Source organism: Tasmannia lanceolata, unplaced genomic scaffold, assembly GCF_043159265.1.
Source record: "Tasmannia lanceolata isolate RefF3 unplaced genomic scaffold, GAP_Taslan_0.1 ptg000013l, whole genome shotgun sequence".
Taxonomy (NCBI): Eukaryota; Viridiplantae; Streptophyta; class Magnoliopsida; order Canellales; family Winteraceae; genus Tasmannia; species Tasmannia lanceolata.
Window position 1 is genome coordinate 13260359 of NW_027518690.1, and position 27616 is coordinate 13287974.

General features: G+C 40.2%; 1 protein-coding gene across 4 annotated transcripts; it reads left to right on the top strand.

Moving 5' to 3' along the window:
• Window positions 1-1025: 1025 nt before the first annotated feature.
• On the top strand, window positions 1026-27594 carry TAF15 (TBP-associated factor 15). Of its 4 annotated transcripts, none has more exons than XM_077394205.1 (9): window positions 1042-1161; window positions 1322-1358; window positions 10895-11069; window positions 11235-11620; window positions 11745-11939; window positions 20551-20634; window positions 26182-26263; window positions 26344-26470; window positions 27180-27594. In XM_077394205.1, the coding sequence occupies exons 3-9, from the start codon at window positions 10950-10952 to the stop codon at window positions 27416-27418; spliced, it is 1233 nt and encodes a 410-aa protein (XP_077250320.1). In that variant the 5' UTR covers window positions 1042-1161; window positions 1322-1358; window positions 10895-10949; the 3' UTR covers window positions 27419-27594. The 4 variants fall into 4 exon arrangements, with proteins under 4 accessions (XP_077250321.1, XP_077250320.1, XP_077250322.1 ...); XM_077394207.1 differs by having other exon boundaries at window positions 1061-1161; window positions 1327-1358; XM_077394206.1 differs by lacking the exon at window positions 1322-1358 and having other exon boundaries at window positions 1026-1161.
• The last annotated feature ends 22 nt before the right edge of the window (window positions 27595-27616 follow it).

The window sequence follows — 27616 nt, forward strand, 5'->3', positions numbered from 1 at the left end:
TTAGAAAAGAGCTTGAATAGTAGAAAACTTCATCTTATTCCATATGAGTGGTTAGAGCACATAGATATTTGCCATGTCTACTTCATTAGACACAACAAAAAGAAAGCGACTGATATCTGCACTACAATATTTTGATAATGACACTACTCTAAGTTGTTAGCAACTTGGGGTATTATGACAAAAGGTAAATAACAAATGCTACTGATATAGGCACTACCTTGTTTTGAAACTTATGCTAATTCATCTTGTCTTTTTCGTTCTTAGTTTGCTTTTGAGTGTTTGTTTTTGGGAAATTGTGATGACATTTGAGGGCTTAGTCAAATAGTAAAAGACAAGGTTTGTTAGTGCAGCTATCCAAAGATGGTGATGCGAATATCAGCAGCCTAAAAAAGGTGAAAAGTGAGCGAGCGGTGCCATTAGCAAAATCAGGCACTGCCGATATCAGTCAACAAAATATTATAAGGGAAAAATACAGTTACACCCCCTCAACTTTTTGACACATTCAACGATGACCCTGTAGTTTCAAACTCAACAACTACACCCCCTGACTTTTCAACGTGTATAAGGTAGACCTCTCTCCGTCCACAAATCGAAAGGCTAGGATGACCCTATGTAGTTGATTTTTTAGGCACACCCTATTTATGTCAGGGCCCATCAAATGAATGCTTTGGATCATCTAAACAATGTGGGCCCACTATATTTTTAGTCGGCCGACTAGAGATGTGATATAGTGTTTCAAAAGAGGGAGGGGTCTACCTTGTACACATTGAAAAGTCACTAGGGGTGTAACTGTAATTTTCCGATTAGAATGCACCACTGCGTCCTATGACATTGGAATACTAAAGTGCCCTCACCACTAACAAGTAACAACCAATGAAAACACGTTTTGATAAAAAAAAAATTCAATATTTCAAGGGATTGGATATATTCTCCTCCCTTTTTTACTTAAGACACCCCTATTTAGTGTAAGGGGCTGTACTAGGCAAAAAAGGGGTAAAGTATATCATTTCCCTGGGTAAATAATAGGTTTTTTTTGGAACGCAACGCTTGTTTTGTTTTATCAGAACTCTAGGGCAAAAAAAAACCCCCAAACCTCCGTCTCCGTTCTCTTTGATCCCCCCAGACGTGATTTCTTCTCCATTTGATCAAATTCATCTTCAGGTAAGTTTTAATCTTCTCTTCCTTTTTTGTCTCGATTTTTTCCCGTGGAGTGATTTTGATTTCTCTTTTTGATGTTTGGGATTTTTAACCGTTGGTTGGGTTGTCAATGGAAATCTATACAATTTTCCCGTTTTTGTTGTGTAATTCCTCCATCCCAAAGCCCAGAAGATGTCCACCCACGCTAATATGTTCAAGAAGTGAGTTCCCTCTATTCCTCTTTCATTGGGTTTTATTTTTGTTTTGGTTTTCGAGTTCATATATTTAGGGTTGGTCTTTCTCGATTTCATGGTATTTATTTTATTGGAATAAGTGTTTATAAATTTGCATTTGATTGCTTGATTGATGATCTGGATGTGATTCACTAAAAACTAGGAAGACAGCGATTCATTTGAGTTTGGTCTGTTAAGTTATTAGAATTAATCATCATTTGGTTGCATCTATTGTAAAGGGCTTGGTGAGCGATGCTCGCTGATGGGTATGATCTGGTCTAGGGGGGTGCTAGAGTGGTACACTGTGATGATGTTGTACAATTTTTGGATGTGTGACCGTCCTCATGAATGACCTCATAAGCATTAGGAAATGGCTTGGAATTAGTGAATTATTTTCTACTCTTCAAATGGAAAATCTATATGTATTTTGAAATGGAAATGGAAAATCTATGTTGATTTCAGAAAAAATTAAAGTGGGAATGCATTAATTAGGATACAAGTATTCGATAGATCTATGGATTTTAGTCTGCGGGGGTTTTAGTAAATCGGTTTTTGATTCATCTGTGAAGAGTAGAAAAATAGATATATGGAATCTCCATATTTTTTTTTCCGAACAAGTAAATTTTTTATTAATAATAGAAAAGTGAAATATAAAGGCAAAAAACTAAAACCCCATCAAAGAGAACATTATGCATACCCTACAAAAATGGTTTTCATTATAAAATCTAAACCCACTACAACTGAACCATTAAAGCAAATTAAAAAAGCTCAGAACTTTCCTTTGAAACACCCTCTCGAGCCAATTTGTCAGCCTCCCCATTGGCGGACCGTCTGACATGGAGGAAAGAGACCGATGCCGAGCCCAATCTATTCTGAATCTCGTCAAATAATCTGCAAATCTCCAAGGAAACACTTTAGAACCTTAGTCACCTGATAATGTTGAGAGAGTCTCCTTCAATCTCAACCTCAACCTTATTCAAATCCGCATTGTGGAGCAATTTAATTCCTTGATGAATAGCACGAACTTCCGCCTCGTTTGCATCAGGGTAGCTGATCGGTCCTCTGAAAGCCCATAATACTCCTCCTTCATCCCGCAGCAAACCTTCAATTCCAGAAGGTCATGGGTTACCCAAGCTAGATCCATCAAAATTTAGTTTTAAAATTTCGTGGACCGGCAGTTCCAAGATTGAATAATTTTGGGCGCTATGCTAGAAGCGCCACATATCTCCTTCCAACCATGCCATAACTCATATGCTAATAAAAATCTGAAGATTTCTAAGATTTTACCCATGAAATAGTTAAGAAGATTACCTTATTGAAAAGGAAATCGGCTCCTTTAGAGAACCCCTTGAATATTCCAGAGAATTTTTCCTTTATTTCTAATGGACCCAAACGTTGCCAGAAAGGAGACATTCCAGAGAATTTTTCCTTTATTTTTCCACGGCGCCATTGCCCAACTTTCCAATAATTCTAAAATTTTTGCCAGAAACACCCAATCTATCGCAAATAGATAGTAATACGTCCATACGTCTCTAGCCATCTTGCAATGGAGTAGGAGATGGTCCACAGACTCATCAGACTCAATGCACAGTGGACAATGATCAATGATCAACATTTTCCGCTTCCTGAGGAAAGTCAATTGCTTGAATTGAATATGATGTCAGTTTAAACCCACAAAGACATTAAATCATAACATTTTTTAAAATGTCAACATAAAACGTAACATTATCGTTGAATATGAAATGATGACCTTAAGAAAAAATTATGAAGCAAATGGTAGGAAAATGAAGTTTGGAATAAGAATAAGTCATAAAATTCAGCCAGTCCCTAAAGATTAAGATAATGTTTGGTTAGGTTCGATGATTTCTCCTTTTCTACATTACTTAAGAGGGGTCTTTGACATTCTTTTCAAATTTCTATGTGAAGAAAGAACTTTTCATTATTTGATTGGGAGGTTGGAACTTAAACAGCTTATGCTTGTGCGCATTAGCAAATTCATTTTTATCATTTATTACACAATTTTTATATATTTTTCTTTCTTACTAAACTTTTTTTTTGAATGGTAACCTTTTCTATTAAATGTTTTTATTAAAATTTCAAAGCACCCAAGTCACCGTATTGACTCTCCGGACTTATATCCTAGACCTTGACCCAGTCGAGTCCAAGTGTCGACATTTCCAACCTTGGCTAGTAGGAGTAAGGTGCATCTTCGCCTGTGCTCATAGGGCTTATTGGTGGATATCAAAGTTGCCCTTCTTGATTTTCCTTGTTTGGCCAACAAGGTTACTAACCTTCCTTGGAGGATGGTTGATACCGTTGCAAGTATCTGATATCTTCTTGATCTCTTAGATGTGGCTCTGGTTATTTACACGACATGGGAAGCAAACTTCTTGGCCTTTTGTTTGGACTTTGGATAATCAAGAAATCAAGTCTGCCAACTTTGTAGGAGAGGGTGTCCAGTGCTCTTGTATATTGATTTTACGGTAATAAATTCTGATTCAGTATTCACCCAGAAGAAAAGATGCTGTTATGATCATAAGTATTCTACTGTTGAAACCAAAATTTTGATGTAGCATCAAGATTCCATGTTGGACATCATGATTTATATGGACGTCAAAATTCTGTGTTTTGTACATAAGACGACTTATGTGTCATGTGCAGCATGCATCAAAGGGTCTGCGGATTGACTCTTGTTTCTATGGTGAGAGTCTCAGTTCTGTGGTGATTCTCAATTATTTGATGTGGACACCCAGTGGTTTTTGAAGATCTTTAGGAAGGAGGAACAAGGAGACTGGAAGAGAAGGGTTTTTTTTTTGGGGCCGCGGGGGGGGGGGGGGGGGGAGGGGGGCGGGCGGGTGGGAGAGGGAGGAGATTAAGAAGAGGATGGTGATACCTACAGCTTTTTTTCTATTTGTCTTCTTCTGTCTAAGTCCTGCCTTAGATACTCCTCAAGGAAATGTAGGATAGAGAATCCATTTTTGGCCATCCCAGAACCTCTTGGGCGCTCTCGTTTATGGATACCTCTATTTGATTTCAGCGGAACCACCACAAATGTGCGGCTTGTCACTGACCTACAAAGTGTGGAACAATTCTCTTGTTTTTCAAGTTTTATTTCGTTAGCTTATTTGTAGCCTATTTTTTAGGCATAAGATCTTATTCATTTGGCTTGGTTTTGGTATCATTGAAAGGTTTTTCGACTACCCATCTAATGAGTCCAAGATCATACGATTTGGACGTGATTTGAAGAATTTGTGAGCGATTTACGGACGCAGTACTTGTCTATTACATGATTGGGGTTAGTTTAGTTAATTTTTTGGCTTTTATTTAAGTTACTTTGGATAGACGATTGAAATTAATTGCTTAGGTCTTAAGTTAGTGATGTAGAACAGGGAGAGAGAAATAGAAGAAAGGGGAGAAAAAAGAGAAGACGAAGAGAAGAGATAGGGGAAAAGTAGAAGAGGAAGGAACTTGATGTGGGAAGAAGCCAATCAATTCAATTAATCATCAAAACTTAAAATCTCAAATACATGAGGCCTATTTATAGGCAACTGAAATAAATTTCCATGGAAAATAAAATCCCTAAAAATAATATGGAAAATAAAATTCTAGAAACTAAATAACATGAAAAATAAAAAACTTGTAAATAAATCGTAATGGGCAAATATGCCACTTATTGGCCTACTATCTGCATCATTCTCCCCTGCTTGAAAAGAACTTGACCTCGAGTTCTAGTCCTCCTGGATCAAATATGTACACGACCCAATCAAGCAGTAGGAGTCGTAATCCGTCAGAAGAACTCGTGATGTCTAATGTTCGCGACAATCGTGAGAGTAGTCTGACATGCCGACGGAGCAATAGGGAAGTCGTCGCCCACGTAGAATCATAAGAACACAAACTGCACCGGAGAAGTAAACTGGCTCGGAAGATAGCAACACACTCCTCTTGGATCGGCATGACAACTATCGGAGTACCAATCCATGACTAGTCTCAGTAAGGTCATCATCTGCTAGTATCAAATTTGCCTAAATGGAATCAGGAACAAAGCCAACTGCTAGAACCGTATCTGACTCAATGATGTCAGGCTGACAACCTCCTGATGATCGTCATATGAACTGTGATCCTCTGTCTCAAACTCCACAATCATCTCGAGCAGAACATCTACCATAGAATCAATCCTGTCATTGTGCTCATGTACTGATATGGAATCAACATCCTCTCGTGCTCTGCATGCTCTGGCAATGAATCATCAATCACTGGAATCTTTGGCACTATCTTCCATCTTCAATTCTGTATCTGTCATCATGGACTCTGTATCTGACATAAGCAAGGGCACAACAACTATAATGGTCTCATCCACAATGTCATCTGGATCATCAGGCGGCTCCTCTGTAGTGGTAGCAAAGTACTTCTCATGCATGCAACGCTCCAAATATTTGTTTTCTGCTTCAATTTCGGCGTCTCGTGCACGACGGGCTGCAACTTCACATCCACGGCTAGCTGCGATTATTTTCACACTTCAATCGTAGTTCATACCGATGTTCCAATATCGCATAAAAACTCATATACTCATAACGAATCTCTTCCCATAGACGAAATAGAGGCCCACCTTTGACAGGACACGCCTGCACCATGCGAACCCAGAACGACTGGGCTTGTCGTCTCGTAGTTTCTCTTGCTCGGTAGATAGTCGCTCAATGATCATAGCCACAATACTCATGATATGCGTTTAGAGCATCGATACACTGTATATATTCTGAATATTCAGATGATTGATATTTAATCGTTGCTAAATGTTTAGATAGTGAGTGATTGTCTTTATTGTGACAAAATGACCGACGAATCACTTAAAGCAATGATTGATATGCCTTATGAAATTATGAACGAAGGACCCAAAGAAATTGGATCGGACTGCATATTAGGTTAACCGATGTAGATTGAAAGGATTGGTTAATGGAAAATTATGACATCGATTTTTTCATGTTGATCTATTTTTTTTAGATCTAGTTTGGGACAAAGGCTTAGTTGAGTTGATCTATTTTTATTAGATCTTACATTGAATTCAAGCCTGTTCAAGATCAGGAAAGATTATCTTTTCGTCTTAAAAGATTATGTAGCAGGATTGATCCTCGAGAGTTTCAGTTGATGCACATTTTTGGACACTTCAAAATTCGAGGACGAGTATTTTTGAACTATGAGAGAATGATGCAGGTGAAAAAAAAATCAAGAACGGGTGGCTTGTTGTTGACTATTAAGCATGTAACGAGTCTCTGATAAGTTTTATTTTCATCATCTTATTTGTAGCATATTTTTTTTGCATCAAATCTTGTTCATTTAGATTGATTTTGGTAGAAAGATTTTTCAATTACCTATTTAACGAGCCCAAGATCAAGCGATTTGGATGTTATTTGAAGAAGTTATAAGTGATTTACGTATGTAGTACGTCTACTACAAGATTTCTATTTTAGAGTTATTTTAGTTAAGCTTTTGACTTTTATTTAAGTTACTTTAGATGGACGACCGAGATTAATTACTTATGTCTTATGTTATCTTTCGAGGTTTCTTTTTCTTATAAATAGATGTTATCAAAGTATTTCAAAAAGGGACTTCTTTGAATGATTGAATGAAACATGGCCTTTAGACATTTGAGTTCTTTGAGAACTTTTGGGTTGCTAGGATTAGCCCCTATTTTCCATTTTCGCTTTGAGAAATTTGACTTCGATAGGATCGAAGTAAATATCATCCTCTTCGACGGCGATCAAAGTATTGTATTCCCTACGATGGTGATCAAAAGGTCCATTTTCTTCTCTATTTTTATGTATTTTGCCTCTGCTGCTAGGAAACGAGGAACCTTCAAATTTTTCGACTGCATTGCTAAAAGTTTAGATAATGAGTCATTGACTTTTGATGGTGACAAAGTGATCATCGAATCACTTGAAGCGATGATTTATGTTCCCTATGAAATCATGAAGAACCAAATGAAAATCGGATCTGATAACACACATTATGTAGACCTATAGAGATTGAAAAGATGGGTGAATGGAAAAATATTACATCAATTTTTTTATCAATTTATGTTGATCCATTTTTATTAGACTCTACATTGAAGCTTAGAATTGATATTTATGAATTCGAGTCTGTTCAAGATTACGACATATTATTCTGGAGAGTTTCAGTTGATGAACATTGTTCGATACTTCAAAACTCGAGGACGAGTTTTTTTTGGAGAATGATGCAAGCAAAAACCACCAAGAACATGCAGTTTATCATTGACTACAAAGCATGAAACAAGTGTCTTGTAGCCTACTTTTTAGGCATCAAATCTTGTTTATTTGGCTTTTCTATTATCATTCTAATGAGCCCAAGATCACACGATTTGGACGTGATTCGAGGAAGTTATGGGCAATTTATGGACATGTTATATGTCTATTATGGGATTTCTATTTTAAGGTTATTTTTCTCAATTTTTTAATTTTTATTTAGATTACTTTGATGGACGAAAGTCTTAAGTTAACTTCTAGGGTTTCTTTTTCTTATAAATAGATCTTATCATTTGGGCTTTTGCTGGTCTTATCAGTATCACCGATGCATCAGAGGCGGAGGTCCGTGTAGTTCATCAAGGCATAAAACTGTCATCCCAAGAGTTGCTCTGGAATTTAGTGGTGGAAGGGGACTCCCTTAATGTCATTTGATGGTTGACGAGATCTTCTAGAGGTTTGATAGATATTTGGGAAAAATACACTTAAACCCTATAGTTTCTAACGCATTCAACGATGACCCTATAGTTTCAAAGTCATCAATTACACCCTCGACTTTTCAATGTGTATAAGGTAGACCCCCTTCGTTGACGGTCCATCACTTTAAAGTTTAAATTGACGGAATGACTCAAACTAACCCGGGTTAATATTTTGAGGACAGAAATACCCTCACTGGTTTTAAGACATTTGCAAAGGGATTGGGGTTACGCCATTTCCTTCCACCACAAGATCTGCCGCCGTCACCATCTCCGTTTTGGCAGAAGGGCTTCTCACATTTTGGGAAGAGGAGGTTTGTTAGGGTTTTTGAGAAAGCTAGAAGAAGAAGAAGAAGAGAAGGAGGAGGCTTGGCCGGTGCCGGCCACCACGACAACCATCTCCAAACCTGTCGGTTGTCCTCTACAACCTCCAAATCCAGCCCCCTTTTCTCCATGGCCACCCCCACAGCCAATTGCAAGCTCAAGCCATCACCATCTTCTCCCATTCCCACTGCTACCACCAAGTCCCCCACCGATTCCATCACCATCTCCCTCCAATCCATCCATTTCCCTTCATCTCCGATGTGAAGAGAAGAAGGAATTTTCTTATTGAAGGTTGAAGCAAGAGTAAAACAGAGATATTAGGGTTTGGAGGAGAAGGGTTCAAGGCTTTTTAGAAGAGAAGAAGATGGGTTTGCGCTGGGGACTTTCCAATCTAGGGTTTGTAGCAGAAATTTGAAGGGGGTTTGAACATGGAGGGTTTCTGTGAAGAAGTTGAGTTGAAGTCTTGAAGAAAGGAAGGAGAAGAAAGGGCTGATGTGGGGATTTTGTTATTTGATCTAGGGTTCTGCTAATTTGGAGAAGAAGGGAGAGGGTTTCTAAACTCTTCAACTAGAGAAGAAGGAAAAGGGTTTGGAAGTCTAGAGAATACGAGTTGAAGAGCCGAGATGTTCGGAGGGAGAAGGATTCCAGCGAGGTTTTCCTTTAGCTGTAAAAGCCCTAATTTTTGGGTGAAGAAGAAGAAGACATTTTCATTAAGATGGGTGGGCATTACATTCATTTCCTCGTTTCCGTCCACTCTGACACGTTAAAAAAACCCATAGAAAAGTCAGTGGGTGTAGTTGATTACTTTGAAACTATAAGGTCATCGTTGAATGTGTCTGAAAGTTGAGGAGGTGTAAGTGTCTTTTTCCCTAGATATTTTGATGAAATCAAGGACCGTATTGGGTCATCTGCCTTTGCTTTTCGGCATGTTTGCAGATCCCCTAATGAGGCTGCAGATCGGTTTGCGAGAGAGGGGGTTGCCATGGATTCTCTTGCACTGTTCGACCATCTCCCTCCGCGACCTTTTGTCTTCTATTTCTTTTTCTTTTGTTGATGTATCTTCCCATTTTGATTCTCTTCTATCTTTGTATTTGACCATCTCGGTCTTGTTTTATTAATAAAATCAGCTACTATTCAAAAGAACAAATAAATAGATCTTATTATCAAAGCGTTGTAAGGGACATCTTTAAATGATTGAATGCAATCTGGCATTTAGGCTTTTGAGTTCTTTGAGAGCTTTTATGTTTCTAGGATTATCCCTTATAGGAGTATTTTGCAGTTTCGCTCTGTGAGACCCGATTTCGTCAGGCTCGAAGTAAATATCATTCCCTTCGACTGCTATCGAAGTATTGTATTCCCTATGACGGTGATCGAAGGGCTCCTTTTCTTCTTTATTTTATTTTGCCCCGCTGCTAGGCAAGAGGTACATCCGTGTTTTTCAACTGCATCAGAACTGCTCCTCCATATGATCTACTTTGTTGACTCTGTGGATGTTGGAGTGCTTGCTAAGGAATAGACGTCCTGCAATAGAACTCACATTCCCTAAAGGCTTCCTGCGCAGGAGGCGAGGCTCTTCAGATTGTTATCATCACCGAGACCAAAATATTCCTCAACCTGTGTCTAGAGACTTTGATGCACGAATCAACATTTGGCAGCGATGGTATTTCGGATTGGCGGTCTTTTTGGAAGACAAATAGAACATGAAGTGTTTCAAACTGCCATGGGTCAAATCCTCCTGCCTCATATTTCTTAGTTTATTGTTCAGCTTCATCCATCTCATCATTGGAATGGTTACTTCGTGTTATTTGCTGGGCCGGGTAGGACTTAAGAGTGTCATTTTCCTCATATGATAGTTCTATCTTTGATGTGATTGCTGGCATCCTGTCCCGGGTGGAGGTTAGATTATGTCTATTTGACATTTCAAAAAAAAATTTATGAAAGAAATTAAAAAAACATTTCAAAAAAAAAGATTATGGCTATTTGATAAATAAATGACTTGATTAGTGGTGAATCTGGAAGTATATTTACTTCTCAGATTCTATTAAGTCTAGATTGTGCTTCTATATTGGCATTCCTAATCTTCGAGATGTAGGCTGAGTTTTTTTAGTTCGATAACAAGGCATGTTTAATACTTTAATGATAGATACTGTTTAAGTGCTTCAATGTTAATAGATGGGGGAACCACCTAATCCTTATGGCTAATATGTATGGGGGGTTCCATTTATATTGTTTCTATGCAGATTAAATGTGTCCTCTATTTTATTTGAACCATTATTGGATTGGAGGGAAGTTAATATCCATGGTCCTCCGTCTATCATGCTTCTTAGGTTCATTTCTTTGCATCATTCATATTCTTGATGCTTTCAACTCTAAGATGGGTACCTGACTTTGCCCATAATGTTTACTTTGGAAAGCTATTGATTATTCCTGCATGAAAGTATTTTCAGTTAATTTCATTCTGAATGTCCAGAACTGGAGGCCAGTAATGTTTTCTGTGATTTCGTGAGGTGAGAGTGGCTGTTGACATGGCAAGTTATCAAGGAAAAGGAGCACCTATAAATGGTTCTGTGTACGTTTGTGATTTGCCTCCTGGTACCGATGAGAGTATGCTGGCTGAGTTTTTTGGCACCATTGGGTTGCTAAAGGTAGGGAGTTTTACCAGGTATCATTTTGTAACCATCCTTTATATTAATTTTGCTACACCGCTGGTATGCATGATTAATTTCAATTTATGAACGTCAATAATTCATGTTGTTTCCTCTTCTTCTCTCTCCTTTTATTTTTAATTTTATTCATCTTAAACTTTGTAGAAGGACAAAAGGACTGGTCGACCGAAGATCTGGTTGTACCGAGATAAAGTCACAAATGAGCCAAAGGGTGATGCGACAGTTACTTATGAGGACCCACATGCAGCATTGGCCGCTGTAGAATGGTTCAACAACAAAGATTTTCATGGAAGTACAATCGGGGTACATATGGCTGAATCGAAGACCAAAGATTCAGTTGACCATTCATATAACGCGCTTAGCACTGATCCAATGATTAATGTGGGAGATCCAAGTCTTTCTGGTGATTTTGGTGGGAAAGAGGAGGATCCTAGTGATTTGAATGGTGGTGGGGGAAGAGGTAGCGGACGTCTTGATGCTGCCGGCAAACCATGGCAACAAGAGGGAGACTGGTTGTGTCCAAATACAAGGTCTGTGATGTGACATTGGTGAGCAGCTCTTTCTTTCACTTTTAGACCCTTTTTACTTTGTTTTGATGCATTATTTGTTTTTTTTTTACTTTGCAACATATTTCACATACTCTTTTGCTAGCAGCTGTTCCAATGTAAACTTTGCATTTCGTGGTTCGTGTAACCGCTGTGGAACTGCTCGCCCTGCCGGTGCCTCTGGCACAGGTGGTGGTGCTGGTGGTCGAGGTAGGGGCCGTGGTAGCAATGACTCGGGGGGCCGTGGCCGTTCTGTTGGTGGTCCTACAGGGCTTTTTGGCCCAAATGATTGGTCCTGTCCGATGTAAGACTTTTTTTGAACCTTCTGTTTAAATTTCACACTCTGCATGTTCGCCTTTAGGTTTATCTGGAGTAATAATTTTATTTGTTTTCTAGAGATTATTGCACTCAAAATCTGTTATACTCCAGCTTTCTTTCATCTTTCATATCCAGATTTAGAAAAAAGGTGGTACATGTTCTTGGTGATGGTTCTATTTTTTATTTATTTCTGAGGAACTTTTTGTAGTTTCTCTTTACAACAGGTTGGCTACCAAGACCTACCAACTGAAGCTCTGTTGGAGCTTTGAATAGTAATATCAGCTATCTAAATAAGCAAAGGACATCATTCTTTTGTCTTCCTCATAGCCAATTCAATTTTGACTTTTAGGATTTTTTTTTTTTTGCATTTGCAGCCTTTTTGTCTGTTACAATTATATTTTCTTTGTTTTATCATTGAAATACATATGGTTGTGTATTTAGATGCGGACCATGGGTCATTTAAGATCAGTTTTACCTCAGAATTACTCAAGAAGATGTCTGAGTTTTATGCTGAAATACTTCTTCATTCTCTTTGTGCCACCTTTTTTTCTTAGTCTTTCTCTAATACTATATACTTTTTGAGGTGGCATCGTGGTTCTAGAGAGAAGGATTAGGCAAATATCTCAAAAGAAGACAAGAAGACAGTACTTCTCTCAAGAACATGTTGTCAAGATGTTCAGAATCCGACGAAGAGTCTAAGAAGATCATGGGACTTGGACTTCCTTCTTGGTGGTGTGGACTTGTTCGATGGCGACTTGCTGGTGGTTGGTAAGCTGCTCGGAGAGATTCTGAGTTGAGTGGTAGAGGAGAGGGGGTTCGCATCCGGCAATTTCTAGTCGAGGTTGTGGTTGTTCGTATTTCCTCCCTTGGCGCCTCTTCACCTATCCCTTCAGGCCTTGCATCCTCCATATTTTCATTTTGAAAATAACCTTCCCTTTCCGAATCTGTTTCTGAAGTTTCTGTTGAAGAGTCTTCTACCTCGTACACATAAGGTTCATCGTACTCTTCTTCGGTTTCTTCTTCTGTTTCTTCTTCTGATTCATTTTCTGTCTCTGAGTCTTCGCCGGTTTCGGAATCGGACCCTGGTGGATCTTCCCAAAGTAGTGGTCTGCACATTGTTTTGTTTCTTGCTGTGTGGGTTGCCTGTGTGGTTGTCTTGAAATGAGGAGACTGGAAGCTGGAAGGGTTTCCGGTTTGTTGCCTGGAGGCTTTAGAGTGGAAGGTTGGGATCCCTCTGTGGTAGCTACTGGTGCTAATTTGATTCCTTTAGGAGGAAATCATTTTCAAAGACCTTTGCCTGAGAATAACTGGTTTGTGGTAAAGGGGATAAGAGATCTAAAAGAATAGAAAGGATTTCGAAACGTCGACTGGACGGAGGTTATGGTGACTGGAGGTGTTGCAGATGTGGATTCAGAAATTTCCAATGTAGGAAGGTTTGCTGGGAGTGTAAAAAAATCTGGTCAGGTTTGGATTATAACTTTCCCCCTTTTCAGAATAGGGCCAATCAGGTGGGTGAAATCCAGGAAGAGTTTAATCAGGTGGGTGAAATCCAGGAAGAGGTTCTACCATGTTTGAGATCAGGGAGAGTTGAGCCGCAGACGTCGGAAGGAGTGGCTTTCAACCTGGAAGTTGTCCCTTTGAAATCTATAAGTAATGCTGATTTGGGTATTTGGGGAAGAATTAAACCAGGTTGGTCAAGTGATTTAAAGGCTATGGAAATTTGGTTGAGAAGCAGGAATGGTATTAATTGTGAAGTTATTGTGTATAGGATTGTAGACTTGGAGATTTTGATTACTTCCCAGTTGGAGGTTAATAGGAATCATATTATAAATGTTTGGAAATCTGCAATAAATTCTCCTTTTATTGAGCTTTTATTATGGGACAAGAAATTCAGTTCGGAAGGCAGCGCTCATTGGTGGAGCATCGAAGGTGTGCCCCCTCAAGCATGGTGTGAGGAGAATTTTCGAAGAATTGGGGAAAAAATTGGAAAAGTGGTGGAGTTGGGACAGTTGTGTCAAGCTGAAATGGGGTATGCTCTTGCAAAAGTGCTAATATTTGTTGCAGGGGTTATAGGAAAGGAGTTGCCCATTGCCCATCCAAGTATCCTTAGATGGGGCAGTTAGATGGGTGAGAGTGAGGAAGGAGGAGGAGAACGAGAAGATGGCTCTAGAAGGGGATTTCTTGGATAGTGAGGAATCGGTTTGTGAGGATGATTCTGAGGGGAGTTGTTCAGAGGATGTTTCTATTTTTAATGGTCTGGATTTAGAGGAAGAGGGGGTGTTGTCGACCGGCGAGGATTTTCTTGTTACAGAGGTAATCCTGTCGGAAGAGGAGGCCCACGTTAGTGCCGCCTACTATCCTGCGCTGCATGGGGCGCAAGATAGAACAGATCCACTTGGCGGTGAGTTTGAAATTCAAAATGGCCTGTCAGCTATAGAGTACAGATGGCGGAGTGTTTGTGGAGGTAGGTCTGATAACTTAGCATCGGTGGACCCCATCTGTCGGATAAATAGCTTCTATGATATTATCGACGCCATTACAACAAGGTCTTTTAAAAAAGAAACATCTTTTCCAATTATTTCTCATCGGGGTTCGGGTCAGGAGATTAGTGGTGGTGGGGACTGGGATATGGGCTTTCTATCGCCTGTAGATGTTTCTGGGCTTTGGGGCCGGGCCCATTTCTCAGAGGAAGGTAGTATTGGGCCCTTCACAATAGTGGTGGGCCTAAGGGCAGCAGTAGTGGTTGGCGTGATGTGGATTCCCCTGAATGCGTTTCGAGGGAGTGCAACTCAATCTCATTCGTTTCCAGTCGACCTTGTTTAAAGGGAGGAATTGGGAATTCTTTTTCTTTTTCTTGCCCTTCTTTCTCACTTGAGGATAGGTCTCGTCGTTTAGAGCCTTTATCCAAAGGTCGTAGCTCGGAGGCTTGCGCTTCTAGATTAGCGCTGTTAGATGTGGTATCACATCTAGATTTCAATTCGAAGGAGGAAGCGGAGAATTCCCTGGAGGTGGAGCCGAGTGATGTCGAGAATAGATCTCAAAGGGGAGTTGTCTTGTCTATGGGGGTAGATAGTGATGTTTGCGCTCTGGGTAACTAGGACTTTTTCCGTTTTTGTGTTTTCTCTGGCCCTAGGAAGGTTGTGGTAATGGGGTGTGATGTTTTCTGGGTGAATTTGGTGGTAGGGAAGCCAAACTTGGATATCAGAATCAATAATTTAGTTAAAATTGATTTGGAGAAGGTTAGCTCTTTTAAAAACCATAATGAGTGCTGAAGCTAAGATTCGGTCAAAATTATTCTCTGGAGGTGCAAAGATGAGGATGGATAGGAGTTTTTCCCCAAAGAAGTTTTATCGGAGTTATTCCAGGAAGCAGAAAATCTGTCAATTGGAAGATGCTCAATTTCTTGAAGATTTGTCGATGGAAACAGATCGTGATCTTCCTGATTCTTCGATGGACCCCCTGAAGTCTATATTGGAGGTTTCTGATGCCTCGACTGGTGAAAGGGCTGGGGTGGTTCCTAACAAAGTTGAGATTGAGGCCTTTGTGAATCATACTTTGGGGGTTAGTAGGGAGCTGGGAGTGGTTTATGCTGGGCCTGAGGAAACATATCGTGATCTTCCTGATTCTTCGATGGACTCCTTGAAGTCTATATTGGAAGTTTATGATGTCTTGACTGGTGAAAGGGCTGGGGAGGTTCCTAACAAAGTTGAGATTGAGGCCTTCGTGAATCATACTCCGGGGGTAAGTAAGGAGCTGGGAGTGGTTTATGCTGGGCCTGAGGAGGACTTCATATCTGAAATTAAGTCAGCTGAGTTAAGGGACTCGATGGATAAGGAGATTCTGAGCAAGGGACCCGTGGAGTCTTCAAGGAAGAAAGTCAGGGTACTTCAGAAATTGAGGATGGATATCAATTATGGAGGGGAATTGGTAGAGGAAGGTGACTCTCTTGTTAAGAAGGGAAGGAAACCTAGTGGTAGGAAGGGGAGGTCGTTTGCAAAATCAGGTTTGTGATGAAGATTGTTTCTTGGAATGTCAATGGCCTGAATCATCAGGATAAGAGAATTCAAGTCAAGGAGTTGGTTAAAAATTTGAAACCCGATCTTATTTGCTTGCAAGAAACAAAATTGGAGTCTGTTAATAAAATTGATATTAGAGGGATGGGGGTGCAAGCGGATTGAGACTTTTTTTTTGTGGGATCCTCTGGAGCTTCTGGGGGGATTCTAGTAATTTGAAATGAGAGTGTGTGGAGAAAGCAGAATGAATGGAGAGGTAGGTTCTCTTTGTCGGTGGCTTTGAAAAAGGAGGAGGACAATTCGATGTGGCTGTTTTCTGGGGTTTACGGGCCGGTCCTTAGGGTTGAGAAAGGGTTGTTTTGGGAGGAATTGGAGCAGGTCAGGGTTTCTTGCTCTTTTCCTTGGTGTATTGGGGGTCATTTCAATGAGGTTAAAGAACTGGAGGAGAGACTGGGTTGTGTGAGAACTAATTCTAATATCAAGGCATTCACTGATTTCATTGCCAAGTTTGAGTTAACTGACCTTCCTTTAGCGGGTGCTTCTTTTACTTGGTCTAGAGGTCCTAGTCAGAGTCGGCTTGATAGGTTTCTCGATTGTTCTGGGTGGTTGGATTTGGTTCTTGAAAGTTCCCAGAAAGCTTTGGTGCATTCGGTTTCGGATGATTGTCCTCTTCTTCTTGATCCGCGTCTAGAGTCTTGGGGCCCTCCCCCCTTTAGATTCGAAATTGCATGGCTTAGCTATCCCATATGGAGGACAGATTGGGCAATTGGTGGTCTTCGTGTAGTGTGGAGGGCCCTGCGGACGTGGTGATTGGGAAAAAGCTCAGATTCGTTAAGAATAAATTAAGAGAATGGTCCAAGGAACAAAAACAACAATCTCATGGCAGGAAGTTTTGGTTGGAAAATCGGTTAAAGGAGTTAGCTCTGGAGGAGTGCAGATTAAGCTCTGAGGAAGATTGGGAGGAGTTGGGTAAAGTAAAACAAGAACATAAAGGATTGTTGTTGCATGAAGAAATATCTTGGCGACAAAACTCAAGGGTGAAATGGCTGGAGGAAGGAGATAAGAATATAGCTTATTTTCATGCGATGGCCAGTGCTAGAAGAAGGACGAATAGAATCAAATCAATCTCAGTGGATGACATCTTGTTGAATTCCAAGGAAGATGTTTCCTTGGCTATTGTTGAGTTCTTTGCTTCGCTGTATGCTTCAGAAGGTATTTTGCGTCCTTTCCCTGAAGTTGTGGAATTTAATAGTTTGAATGTGGAGGCAAGTTCGAAGCTGGAGCTTCCTTTTGAAGAAGAGGAAATTGAGAAAGGTTTATTCTCGCTGCCTAAAGACAAAGCTCCTGGTCCTGATGGTTTCTACTTAGCTTTTTTCCAAGCTTGTTGGCCAGCGGTGAAAATTGATTTTCTAAGATTCTTTGGTATGTCTCTTGATAGGGGCACAAGGGCTACATTCGTTACTCTAATTCCCAAGATTAAAGGTGCATCTAAGGTGTCTGATTTTCGTCCAGTCAGTTTGGTGGGGTGCCTGTACAAGTTATTGGCCAAGGTGCTAGCTGATCGAATTAAAGTGGTGCTTCCTTTTATTATTTCTGATAGTTAGAGTGCTTTCATTAGTAAGAGGCAAATATTGGACTGTTCTCTTATAGCGAATGAAGTTATTGAAGCTTATTCGCAAAGTGGAGTTGGAGGTGTGTTGTGTAAGTTAGATATGGAAAAAGCCTGTGATAGAGTGAATTGGGATTGTCTAGATTTTCTCCTTGGGAGGATGGGTTTTGGAAATCGATGGAGAGGATGGATGAGAAAATGCATTTCCTCGGCTTGGTTCTCCATTTTGGTTAATGGGTCTCCAAAAGGCTTTTTCAAATCTTCCAGGGGCTTAAGGCAAGGGGATCCTCTCTCTCCATTTCTCTTTGTTATTATTGCAGAAACTCTCAATAGATTGATGTTAAAGGGAAGTAGTAAGGGGCTGTTTGAGGGTTTTATCATTGGTAGAGATAGAGTGGAAGTTTTGCTTTTGCAATTCGCTGACGACACCATCCTTTTATCTGCTCCTAATATGAACAAGATTTTAAATTTGAAGGCTACCCCAAGATGCTATGAATTGATCACTGGTCAACGATCAAACTTTCTGAAATCCAGCTTGTTTGCTATCAATTTACCCCTTTCAGAAGCTTCTGATTTTGCAAAAGCGATAGGTTGCAGGTTGGACTCTCTTCCTTCCTCGTATCTAGGGCTTCCTTTGGGGGTGGGAAGACCGAGAAAAGATTTATGGACTCCTATTTTAGAAAGAATAGAAAGAAGATTGGAAACTTGGAAAAGAAACCTTGTGTCTAAGGGAGGGAGACTGATTTTGGTCAAGGCGGTGTTGGCTAACATCCCTGTGTGTTATCTGTCGTTTTTTAATTGCCCGGTTAGTGTGGTGTTGAGAATTGAACATATCCAAAGAAGATTTCTGTGGGGAGGATCAAATAATACGAGTGGTATCCCCTTAGTGAAGTGGGATGAGGTTTGTGTTCCAATAAAGAATGGTGGTTTGGGGATTCGAAGATTGAAAGAGTTTAATCGCGCTCTTTTGGGCAAGTGGCTTTGGCCTTTTTGTGTGGAACAATCATCTTTGTGGGTAAAAGTGATTGGGAGCAAGTACGGGATCTTGCATGGGAATTGGTGTTCGGATGATATTTACAGTAAGAAATGAGGGACTATTTGGCGCAATATTTTGAGGTTTAGGCAAAGTTTTGAGGCGGGAGTTCGGTTTAAAGTTTACAAAGGGGATCGAATAAAATTTTGGTTGGATGCTTGGTGTTCTGATGATCCTCTGACGGTGCTTTTCTTCATGGTGGCGTTGAACAAAGAAGTGTTGGTGAGTGATTGTTTCGAGAGGGTTGATAGCAAGGTGGTATGGAAGCCTAGTTTCAGAAGGAATTTCTTTGACAGAGAGTTACTTTCTATTAACCATTTGTTTCAATTGATTGAGGGCTGCTATGTAAAAAGAAATGGGGTTGACAAAAGAGTTTGGTTATGGGATCCATCCGGAATTTTTCTCAGTGAAATCATTCTATTTTCGGTTGGTGCCTGCTTCCGGATCCCCTCTCTCAGCTGACATTTGGAAGTTTAATGGTCCTCCATCGGTTTCTTTTTTCAATTGGGCAGTGTGCAGTGGGAGGATTTAGACCATTGAATTTCTAAGAAGGGGTATGTGGCTGGTGGATCATTGCTCGCTTTGTTTGGAAGATGGGGAATCTATTGACCATCTTTTTATCTATTGTAAGGTAGCAAGGGAGATATGGGGGTTCATACTGAAAAGGTTTGATATTTGTTGGGTTTTCCCAAATTCTATTGCGGAGCTATTGAAGAGTTGGGATTTTGTGCCTTGGAAAAAGAAGGGAAGGTGCTTTGGAGATTGTGTTTGTTAGCTATATGGTGGGTTATATGGAGAGAAAGAAACTCGAGAGTTTTTGAAGGAGTGGCAAAGTCCTCATACTGGTTATTCATGAAAATTATCGCTTTGGTTATATTTTGGGCGAAGAGTATCCCTCAGTTTAAATATGTGTCAGCCTTTGATCTTTGGGAGGGGTGGCGCATTGTGTGCTTTGAAGGTGTGAGGAGAGAAAGATACTCCAGAAATGGGAAGCACCTCCTGAAGGTTTTCTTAAGATATATTTTGATGGCTCTAGTTTGGGTAACCCGGGTCCAGCGGGGGTTGGAGGTCTTTGTAGGGACTCTCTAGGGCTGGTATCTTCAACTTTTGCAGGTCCAATCGGAAGGAGTGATTCATCTGAAGCGGAAGTTAGAGCTGCTTATCATGGGATAAAGCATCTGAGTAGAGAGATTTATGATAGGGTGATTGTGGAAGGTGATTCTTCCAATGTAATTAGTTGGCTACCAGGGAGAGTGGTTCCACCTTGGAGATTCCTTAGTTACTTCGAGGAAATCTGTGACCTCATTTCAGATTCGTTTATGGTGTTTAAACATGTTAGAAGATCAGCTAATGGCGAAGCTGATTCCCTTGCTAGATCTGGAGTTCATAAAGTAGGGTTGGAGTGGTTCGACTTTCTTCCTCCGTGAGAAGTTTTTGTATTTTTTTTCCTTTGTAATTTTCTGTTTTTCCTCTTTGTATTTTTCGAGGACCATCTCGGTTCTCTTTTTCAATATACTGCCATTTCAAAAAAAAAAGATGGGGAAATTTCTTAATGACTTTGCACAGATTTTTAAGTTACAAACTCCATACCTTTGGAACGGTAAGGTTGCTCCTTGTGACCTGGTGGTCACGGCTTCACGTCGCAAAAACAGCCTCTCTGCAAAGCAGGGGTAAGGCTGCGTACATCTAGCCCTCCCCATACCCCGCAATGTCAGGAGCCTTGTGCAGTGGGCCGCCCTTTTGAACTCCGTACCTTTGCAAAATGGAAATTCTGATATCCTTTCTGAGAACTACTTCTCATGAATTTGGCAGAGGCACAATTCTATGACTTTTATGTCTGAAATGGAAGAACCAAACGGATGAATATTTCTTGAATGATTTGTTACTTCATACTCATTAAGACTGCGTCTTCGTTTACTTATGCCTTACATTGTTGTTCCAGGTGTGGCAATATCAACTGGGCAAAGCGCACAAAATGCAATATTTGTAACACCAATAAGCCTGGTCACAATGAGGGTGGTGTGAGGTAAGTGATTTTGAATCCTTATTTTACAAGAAGGCTAAACATTCATTTATCATGTCTCTGTTGTTAAAAGCCAATGATTTGTATTATTCCCTAGGGTATTGTTGCAATTCTTAAAATTTTCGTAATATCTCTGTGTGGCCTATTTTCAACACTCATAACTCTAAGAACTTTAAGTGATTTTGATGGAAAAAGCCTCTACTACCCTCCTATGACTTTAAACGACTTAAATAACCCTATAAAAACTGATTAATAACTTTAAGTTAAAAAAAGTTAAATAAATTTTTTTTACCATTAATGATGGGCACCATCTTCTTAACTCCTTAATTCTCCATGGCATCTTGGCTGGTCCCCCATCAGCCACTTTTTTTTTCCGAAAGATAACTTTGTTAGTGGCAGTAACCGGATTACAATCAACTGGGGATGAGTTGTCCCACTCATGAATAAGGGAGAGTCCAAATCATAGTGGGTTGGAGTCCTATTCAGATAAGGAGTCTTGTTTTTCATGTTTCTTTAACAAAAGAGTCGAAGTCATAGGTAAATAAGAGTCCCAAGTATTAGGCAAGTTTTATTTTTGAAAAAGTCAGTTAGCCTTGTCTATGTGGCAGTTATTGATTTTTGTTGTTTTGGAGTAGGATAAAAGTCCTAAGATACCACAACAAAATTTTCTTGGGTTTGCTTTGCTTTTATATATGTAAGGCCCACATAACTGGTGTTTTCTGCTCAACCAACAGTCAGCTTCTCCCTACTACCCAACTGACCCTTTAACATTGCTCCCATTTTCCTTTCCCAGCATATTTCCTTTCCTTTAGACAGCTGATAGTCCTGCGCTAACCCTTTTCTTGAAACTGTTCTTGGCCTGTATCAGATTCAAGAAACAATCCTAATGTCTCTTTTCTCAGTCCTAAATACCTACCCGTCCTTGAGCACCCTACCAACAGCCATAAACCGAAAAATTCCCATTTTTTCAACCACGCAAGAGTCAATATCCAAGAAAAACCCATACACCAGTCCCCTTTCATGATCTGCCTGGAGATCAAGAACCAATCTGCAGTCCGTTATTCTCAGCTTATTTCTCATCATCCATCCCATCGGTCAGTCAGTTTTACCTTATTTACCCATTGACTATCACAACCAATCCCTTTGGACTGTCCCTGCAATCCTTTTCTACAGTCCTTCCTGTCAGCTACAACAGTTTTGTGTGAAGTGTTTCAAAAATCCACCAAATCAGTCCTCACAGTCCCATCATTTTATCCCAATAGTCCACTCTTTTATCCCGGCAGTCCATCTTGATTAATTCCTCAGTCCATCTCATCAATTTCTTAACCCTTTAGAACCAAGCTTTTTATACCTCGATCACATACCCTTTGCTAGGCCTCTAAACCTTAATCGAAAAGGAAAACAGTTGAGAAAGATGTTTTTTTTATAAAAAATTAATCTAAACCTTAGCATTTATCCTTATCTCATTGCTGTAATTAAATTCAGCAGACTTGAGTCTATCTTCCCTAACCAGTCCTACCTGAGCTACCAGCCAAGCCCCTGGGTCTTTAGTCCTTAATTTCAACTGCTCCTTGCCATTAAAAATAAAATAAAAATAAAATTAACTGCTCCTTCAGAACAGAAATCATGGCATTACATTCCTTGTTGATCACACATCATCTGAAGATCTCTTTTAAAACCTTTGTAAGGTTTTATTTAATTGATTCCCTCTTTTCTTGGAAGAAAGTTGCAAAAAAGCCATCTGGCCCTTGCTCTTTAACCCTTCCATCTATAAGACCACCTTCTTCCTCGAAAGCTTCTCAAGCCCATTAGATCGCCACTCCTTTAGAGAGCCTTGTTAAAAGATATCTTTTATCTCTTTAAGTTCTTCCACAAGATTGCCATTCCACACTAGACCTTTTGTATGATGTGTCTTTTCATTGGCATTGACATGTAAGAAAAGCATGTTCTGATCAGCATTCTGATCAGCATGTTTGACTGATAAAACTTTAAGACCTTTGTGAAGGCCCGTTGATATATTTTTTTTCTTATTTCTTTTTTTTGAATGGTAAAGGCCCATGGAGGTTAGCCAAATTACATTGATGATACCCGATATATGTATTAATTTAGCATGTGATTTTACCTTTGCAAAAGAAAAAACCTGATATATGTATAGAGATAGAAGCACAGGGGCTTTCTTCCAATCTTGTTGGCCGACTGTTAAAAGTGATATCCTTCGTTTCTTCAAGGACTTCTTTGACGGTATGGGTCTTGATAGGAGCACAGGGGCTACCTTTATAACCTTAATTCCCAAGGTTAAAGGGGCCTCTAGGGTGTCTGATTTTCGTCCAATCAGCCTGGTTGGATGCCTGTACAAGCTGTTGGCCAAGGTGTTAGCTGACAGGATTAAAGTTGTGCTCCCTTTGATAATCTCAGATAGTCAGAGTGCTTTTGTTAGTAAGAGGCAAATCCAGGACTGTTCTCTAATTGCGAATGAAGTCATTGAATCATATTCAAGAAGTGGATCCGGGGGAGTTATATGTAAATTAGACATGGAGAAAGCCTATGATAGAGTGGATTGGGATTGTCTGAATTATCTTCTGGGGAGGATGGGTTTCGGAAACCGATGGAGAGTTTGGATGAGGCAATGCATTTCCTCGGCATGGTTGTCTGTTCTGGTAAACGGGTCGTCAAAAGGTTTCTTCAAGTCTTCCAGAGGGCTAAGACAAGGGGATCCTCTCTCTCCCTTCTTTTTGTAATTATTGTGGAAACCCTCAATCGATTGATGGTAAAAGGAAGCAGCAGGGGGCTGTTGGAGGGCTTTATCATTGGTCGTAACAGAATCGAAGTGTTCGCTCTTGCAATTTGCTGATGACACCATTTTGTTCTGTGCTCCTGACAGGGTGAAGATTTTAAATTTGAAGGCTTTGCTCAGATGCTATGAGTTGATTACTGGTCAACGATCAAATTTCCTGAAATCCAGCTTGTTTGTTACCAATGTTACTTTATCAGTTGCTCTCGAGTTTGCAAATGTGATGGGTTGCAGGCTGGAGACTTTACCTTCATCTTATCTTGGGCTTCCTTTGGGGGTTGGAAAGCCGAGAAAGGAGCTCTGGACTCCTATTGTCGAAAGAATAGAAAGAAGGTTGGAAACCTGGAAACGAAACCTTGTGTCGAAGGGTGGAAGATTGGTGTTAGTCAAGGCGGTTTTGACTAACATTCCTGTTTACTATCTGTCCTTATTTAGCTGTCCAGTGAGTGTAATTTTGAAAATTGAAAAGATTCAAAGAAGATTTTTTTTTTTTTTTTTTTGGGGGGGGGGGTCAAATACGAAAGGAGGAATCCCTTTAGTAAAGTGGGATAAGGTTTGTGTTCCTATTAAGAATGGAGGGCTGGGGATCCGGCGATTGAAAGAGTTCAATCGTGCTCTTTTGGGCAAATGGTTATGGCGTTTTGGTGTGGAACAATCTTCGTTATGGGTAAAAGTTATTGGGAGTAAGTATGGTTTCTTACAAGGTAACTGGTGTTTGGATGATAAGTATGGTAAGAAAGGAGGGACCATTTGGCGTAATATTTTGAGGTTCAAGCAAAGTTTTGAGGCGGGAATTCGGTTTAAAGTATACATAGGTGATCGTATCAAATTTTGGTTGGACTCATGGTGCTCCGCCGAACCTCTGGCGGTACTTTTCCCTGTGTTGTTTTTGGTGGCCTTGGACAAAGAAGTGAAGGTTTGTGACTGTTTCGAGAGAATTCAAAATAAGGTGGTGTGGAAAGCGTGTTTCAGAAGAAATTTTCTTGACCGAGAATTACCAGATATCTCTCAGTTGCTTCATCTTCTTGAGGGATGCTATATAAAAAGAAGTGGGGTAGACAAACGGATCTGGATATGGGATTCAGTTGGCTTCTTTTCCGTAAAATCCTTTTATTTTCAATTGCTGCCTGCTTATGGATCCCCTATTTCTGCTGCTGTTTGGAAGTTTTTGGGCCCCCCATCGGTCTCTTTCTTCAGTTGGGCAGTGTGCAACGGGCGAATTCAGACCATTGATTTTCTAAGAAAAAGGGGTATGTGCCTGGTTGACCACTGCTCGCTCTGTCTGGAGGATGGGGAATCGATTGACCACCTCTTTATTCATTACAAGGTATCAAGGGAGATCTGGGGCTTCATTCTAGACAGGTTTGGCATTTCTTGGGTCTTCCCAAGGTCTATAGCAGATTTATTTCTGAGTTGGGATTTTGTACCCTGGAAGAAGAAAGGTAAGGTGCTCTGGAGGTTATGTTTAATAGCATTGTGGTGGGTCATTTGGAAGGAAAGAAACTCGAGAGTTTTCGAAGGAGCGGCAAAGTCATCGTATTGGTTATATAATAAAATCATAGCGTTAGTTATTTTTTGGGTAAAAAGCAACCATCTGTTCACTTTCGTATCAGCATTTGATATGTGGGAGGGATGGCGCATTGTGTGTTCTGAAGGTTTGAGGAGAGAGAAGAGAAGTCAGAAATGGGAAGCTCCCCCTGAAGGTTCTATTAAAATAAATTTTGATGGGTCCTGTCTAGGTAATCCGGGTCCAGCCGGGATTGGAGGTTTCTGTAGGGACTCCCGAGGGGGAGTATTGTGGGCTTTTGCAGGTCCAATTGGAAGGACTGATTCCTCTGAAGCGGAAGTAAGGGCTGCATATCAAGGGATTAAGCGACTAAGTGATAATTCTTATGATAGGGTAATTGTGGAAGGAGACTCTTCAAATGTAATCGGTTGGTTAACGGGGAGAGTGGTCCCTCCATGGAGATTTTTGAGGTACTTTGAGGAAATTTATGATCTCATTTCAGAGTCATCTATGACTTGTAAGCATGTTAGACGCGAAGCAAATGGGGAGGCGGATTCCCTCGCTAGATCTGGTGTTCTAAAAGAGGGGCTGGAGTGGTTCGACTTCCTTCCTCCATGAGATGTGTGGGATGTCTTGATGTCTATGGTCCTGTCTTGTTTTTATTGTTATTGATGTTCTCTCTCTTTGTTTCTTTGGTGGACCATCTCGGCTCCCCTTTTTTAATATGTATAGAGATAGAAATGTTTCTTTTGTCTGCATTCCTTGGGGTGTCAACGATATGAGTGATCAGTTGTACAAATCAGGCTCTACTAGAGGATCTTTGTATTCCGGGTAGTCATTGCCTTATCATGTGCACTTGTAATATTCTCCTTATTTAATCTATGTTAACTTCATAAAAATAAAATAAAAATCATCCATTTTCCTCTTCAATATGTTTCTAAATTCCTCATAAAAGCAATACCAATTTCCCCCAAGATATATCTTTTTCTTTTGGCTAGAACCAAATGAGTTAACTTGTGTACTTCATTATTCCTTGTATAGACCTTCTCGGTCTTTTAAAATCTTGGAATGAAATTGTTTTACCATTCAAAAGAAAAAAAAAAGAACCAAATGAGTAACTTTCCATTCTTTAATTTTCTTCCACCTTCCTGTATAGCTTGACAGCCTCCCTTCTAAATCTATGCAAATTCCTAATCAATGTCATTCTTGTTCTTGTCCATGCTTTCATTTCCTGTACATTTTCTGTTATCAGAGGAGGACGTGCTGGGGGCTATAAAGAACTTGATGAAGAAGAAATAGAGGAAACCAGACGGCGCCGCCGAGAAGCGGAAGAAGTAAGAGCCCTTATATGCTCCTTATCTCTAATGATAGGAAGTTTACTGCAGTTATTAAATTTTGCCTGCTTCAATTTCAGGATGATGGGGAGATGTATGATGAGTTTGGAAATCTCAAGAAGAAGTTCCGTGCTAAAATGCAACAAGCTGAATCTGGACAAACGCTTCCAGGTTCTGGGCGTGCAGGATGGGAGGTTGAGGAAATAGGTATGTAGCCATTTCTCGAGAAATCTGTTTTTCCTGTATAATGGTTTCCTTCAAAAGATAAATGAAGCTATTTTCCTCTTATCCATGTTCATCTAAGTATGTAGACATTTCTTCTTTCAAAAGATTAGGCCATGTCTTGCAACTAGGAACTTTTTTTTAATGATAAATTAGTTTCTCCAAGTGGTGAGAGGAAGGGTGGGTGCGTGGAGAGACTTGAGAGGGCACGATTGAGTAGAGGGTGAGGACTGGCTAAAAAACCAGCAAAATGTCAATCATATTTTGAGTGGAATTTTTTGTTTCTTGGTTTTTCAGGCTTTTCTTTCCCTCTCCTCAGTCAATCCCTCTCATATCTATCCCTCTCCCACCCTCCATCACCTTTGCAAAAGCTAATATTCCAGGGAAACGTGCCCTAATGGTGAGGAACAGTGGGAGAGTGATAGATAGAATCGACTTTTTCCTGAGTTGTAGAGGGACTTAGTGAGGATGGGGCAAGAAAAGCCGTCCTGATTTTTAGCCACTTCTCACCCTAATCTCTCAAATCTCTCTCCTCTCACCTGCCCTATCCCTCTCACTTTGGAGGCACTAATTTGTCATGAAAAAAAGAGAGGCATACATGGCCTAAATGAAGCTATTTTCCTCTTATTCATGTTGAGTTGCATCTGTTACTTATTTGCTATTCTGATTAATGATTGTGTTATGTATGACACAGAGAGAGATGGTAGGGAGAGAAGCAGAGATGGTGGGAGAGACCATAATCAGAGAGAGAGCAGCAAAAGCCGGGAGAGGGATGGGTACACACATGAGAGGGAGAGGCGCCGAAGCCGGAGCAGAGATAGGGAAAGGGACCGGGAGAAGGAAAGAGGAAAAGAGAGAGATAGAGACCGAGACTATGATCACGATAGAGGTCGTGAACATGGGAGGGAGCGTGATCGCCGCCGAGAATGGTAGCCTTTGTTATAATCCCAAGCTTCCTTTCCCATACATTTTTGGTTAGTGTTTTTAAGATTGCTAAGAAACTGGTCTTTGCCTTCTTTTGGGGATTGAATTTGAACTGTCTTCCAGCGTTGTATGGAATCCATGAGGAAACAACTTGTGTTGAGGAATTCTAATGCTTTCTTTGATTATATTGTTTAGTAGAGTATGCTA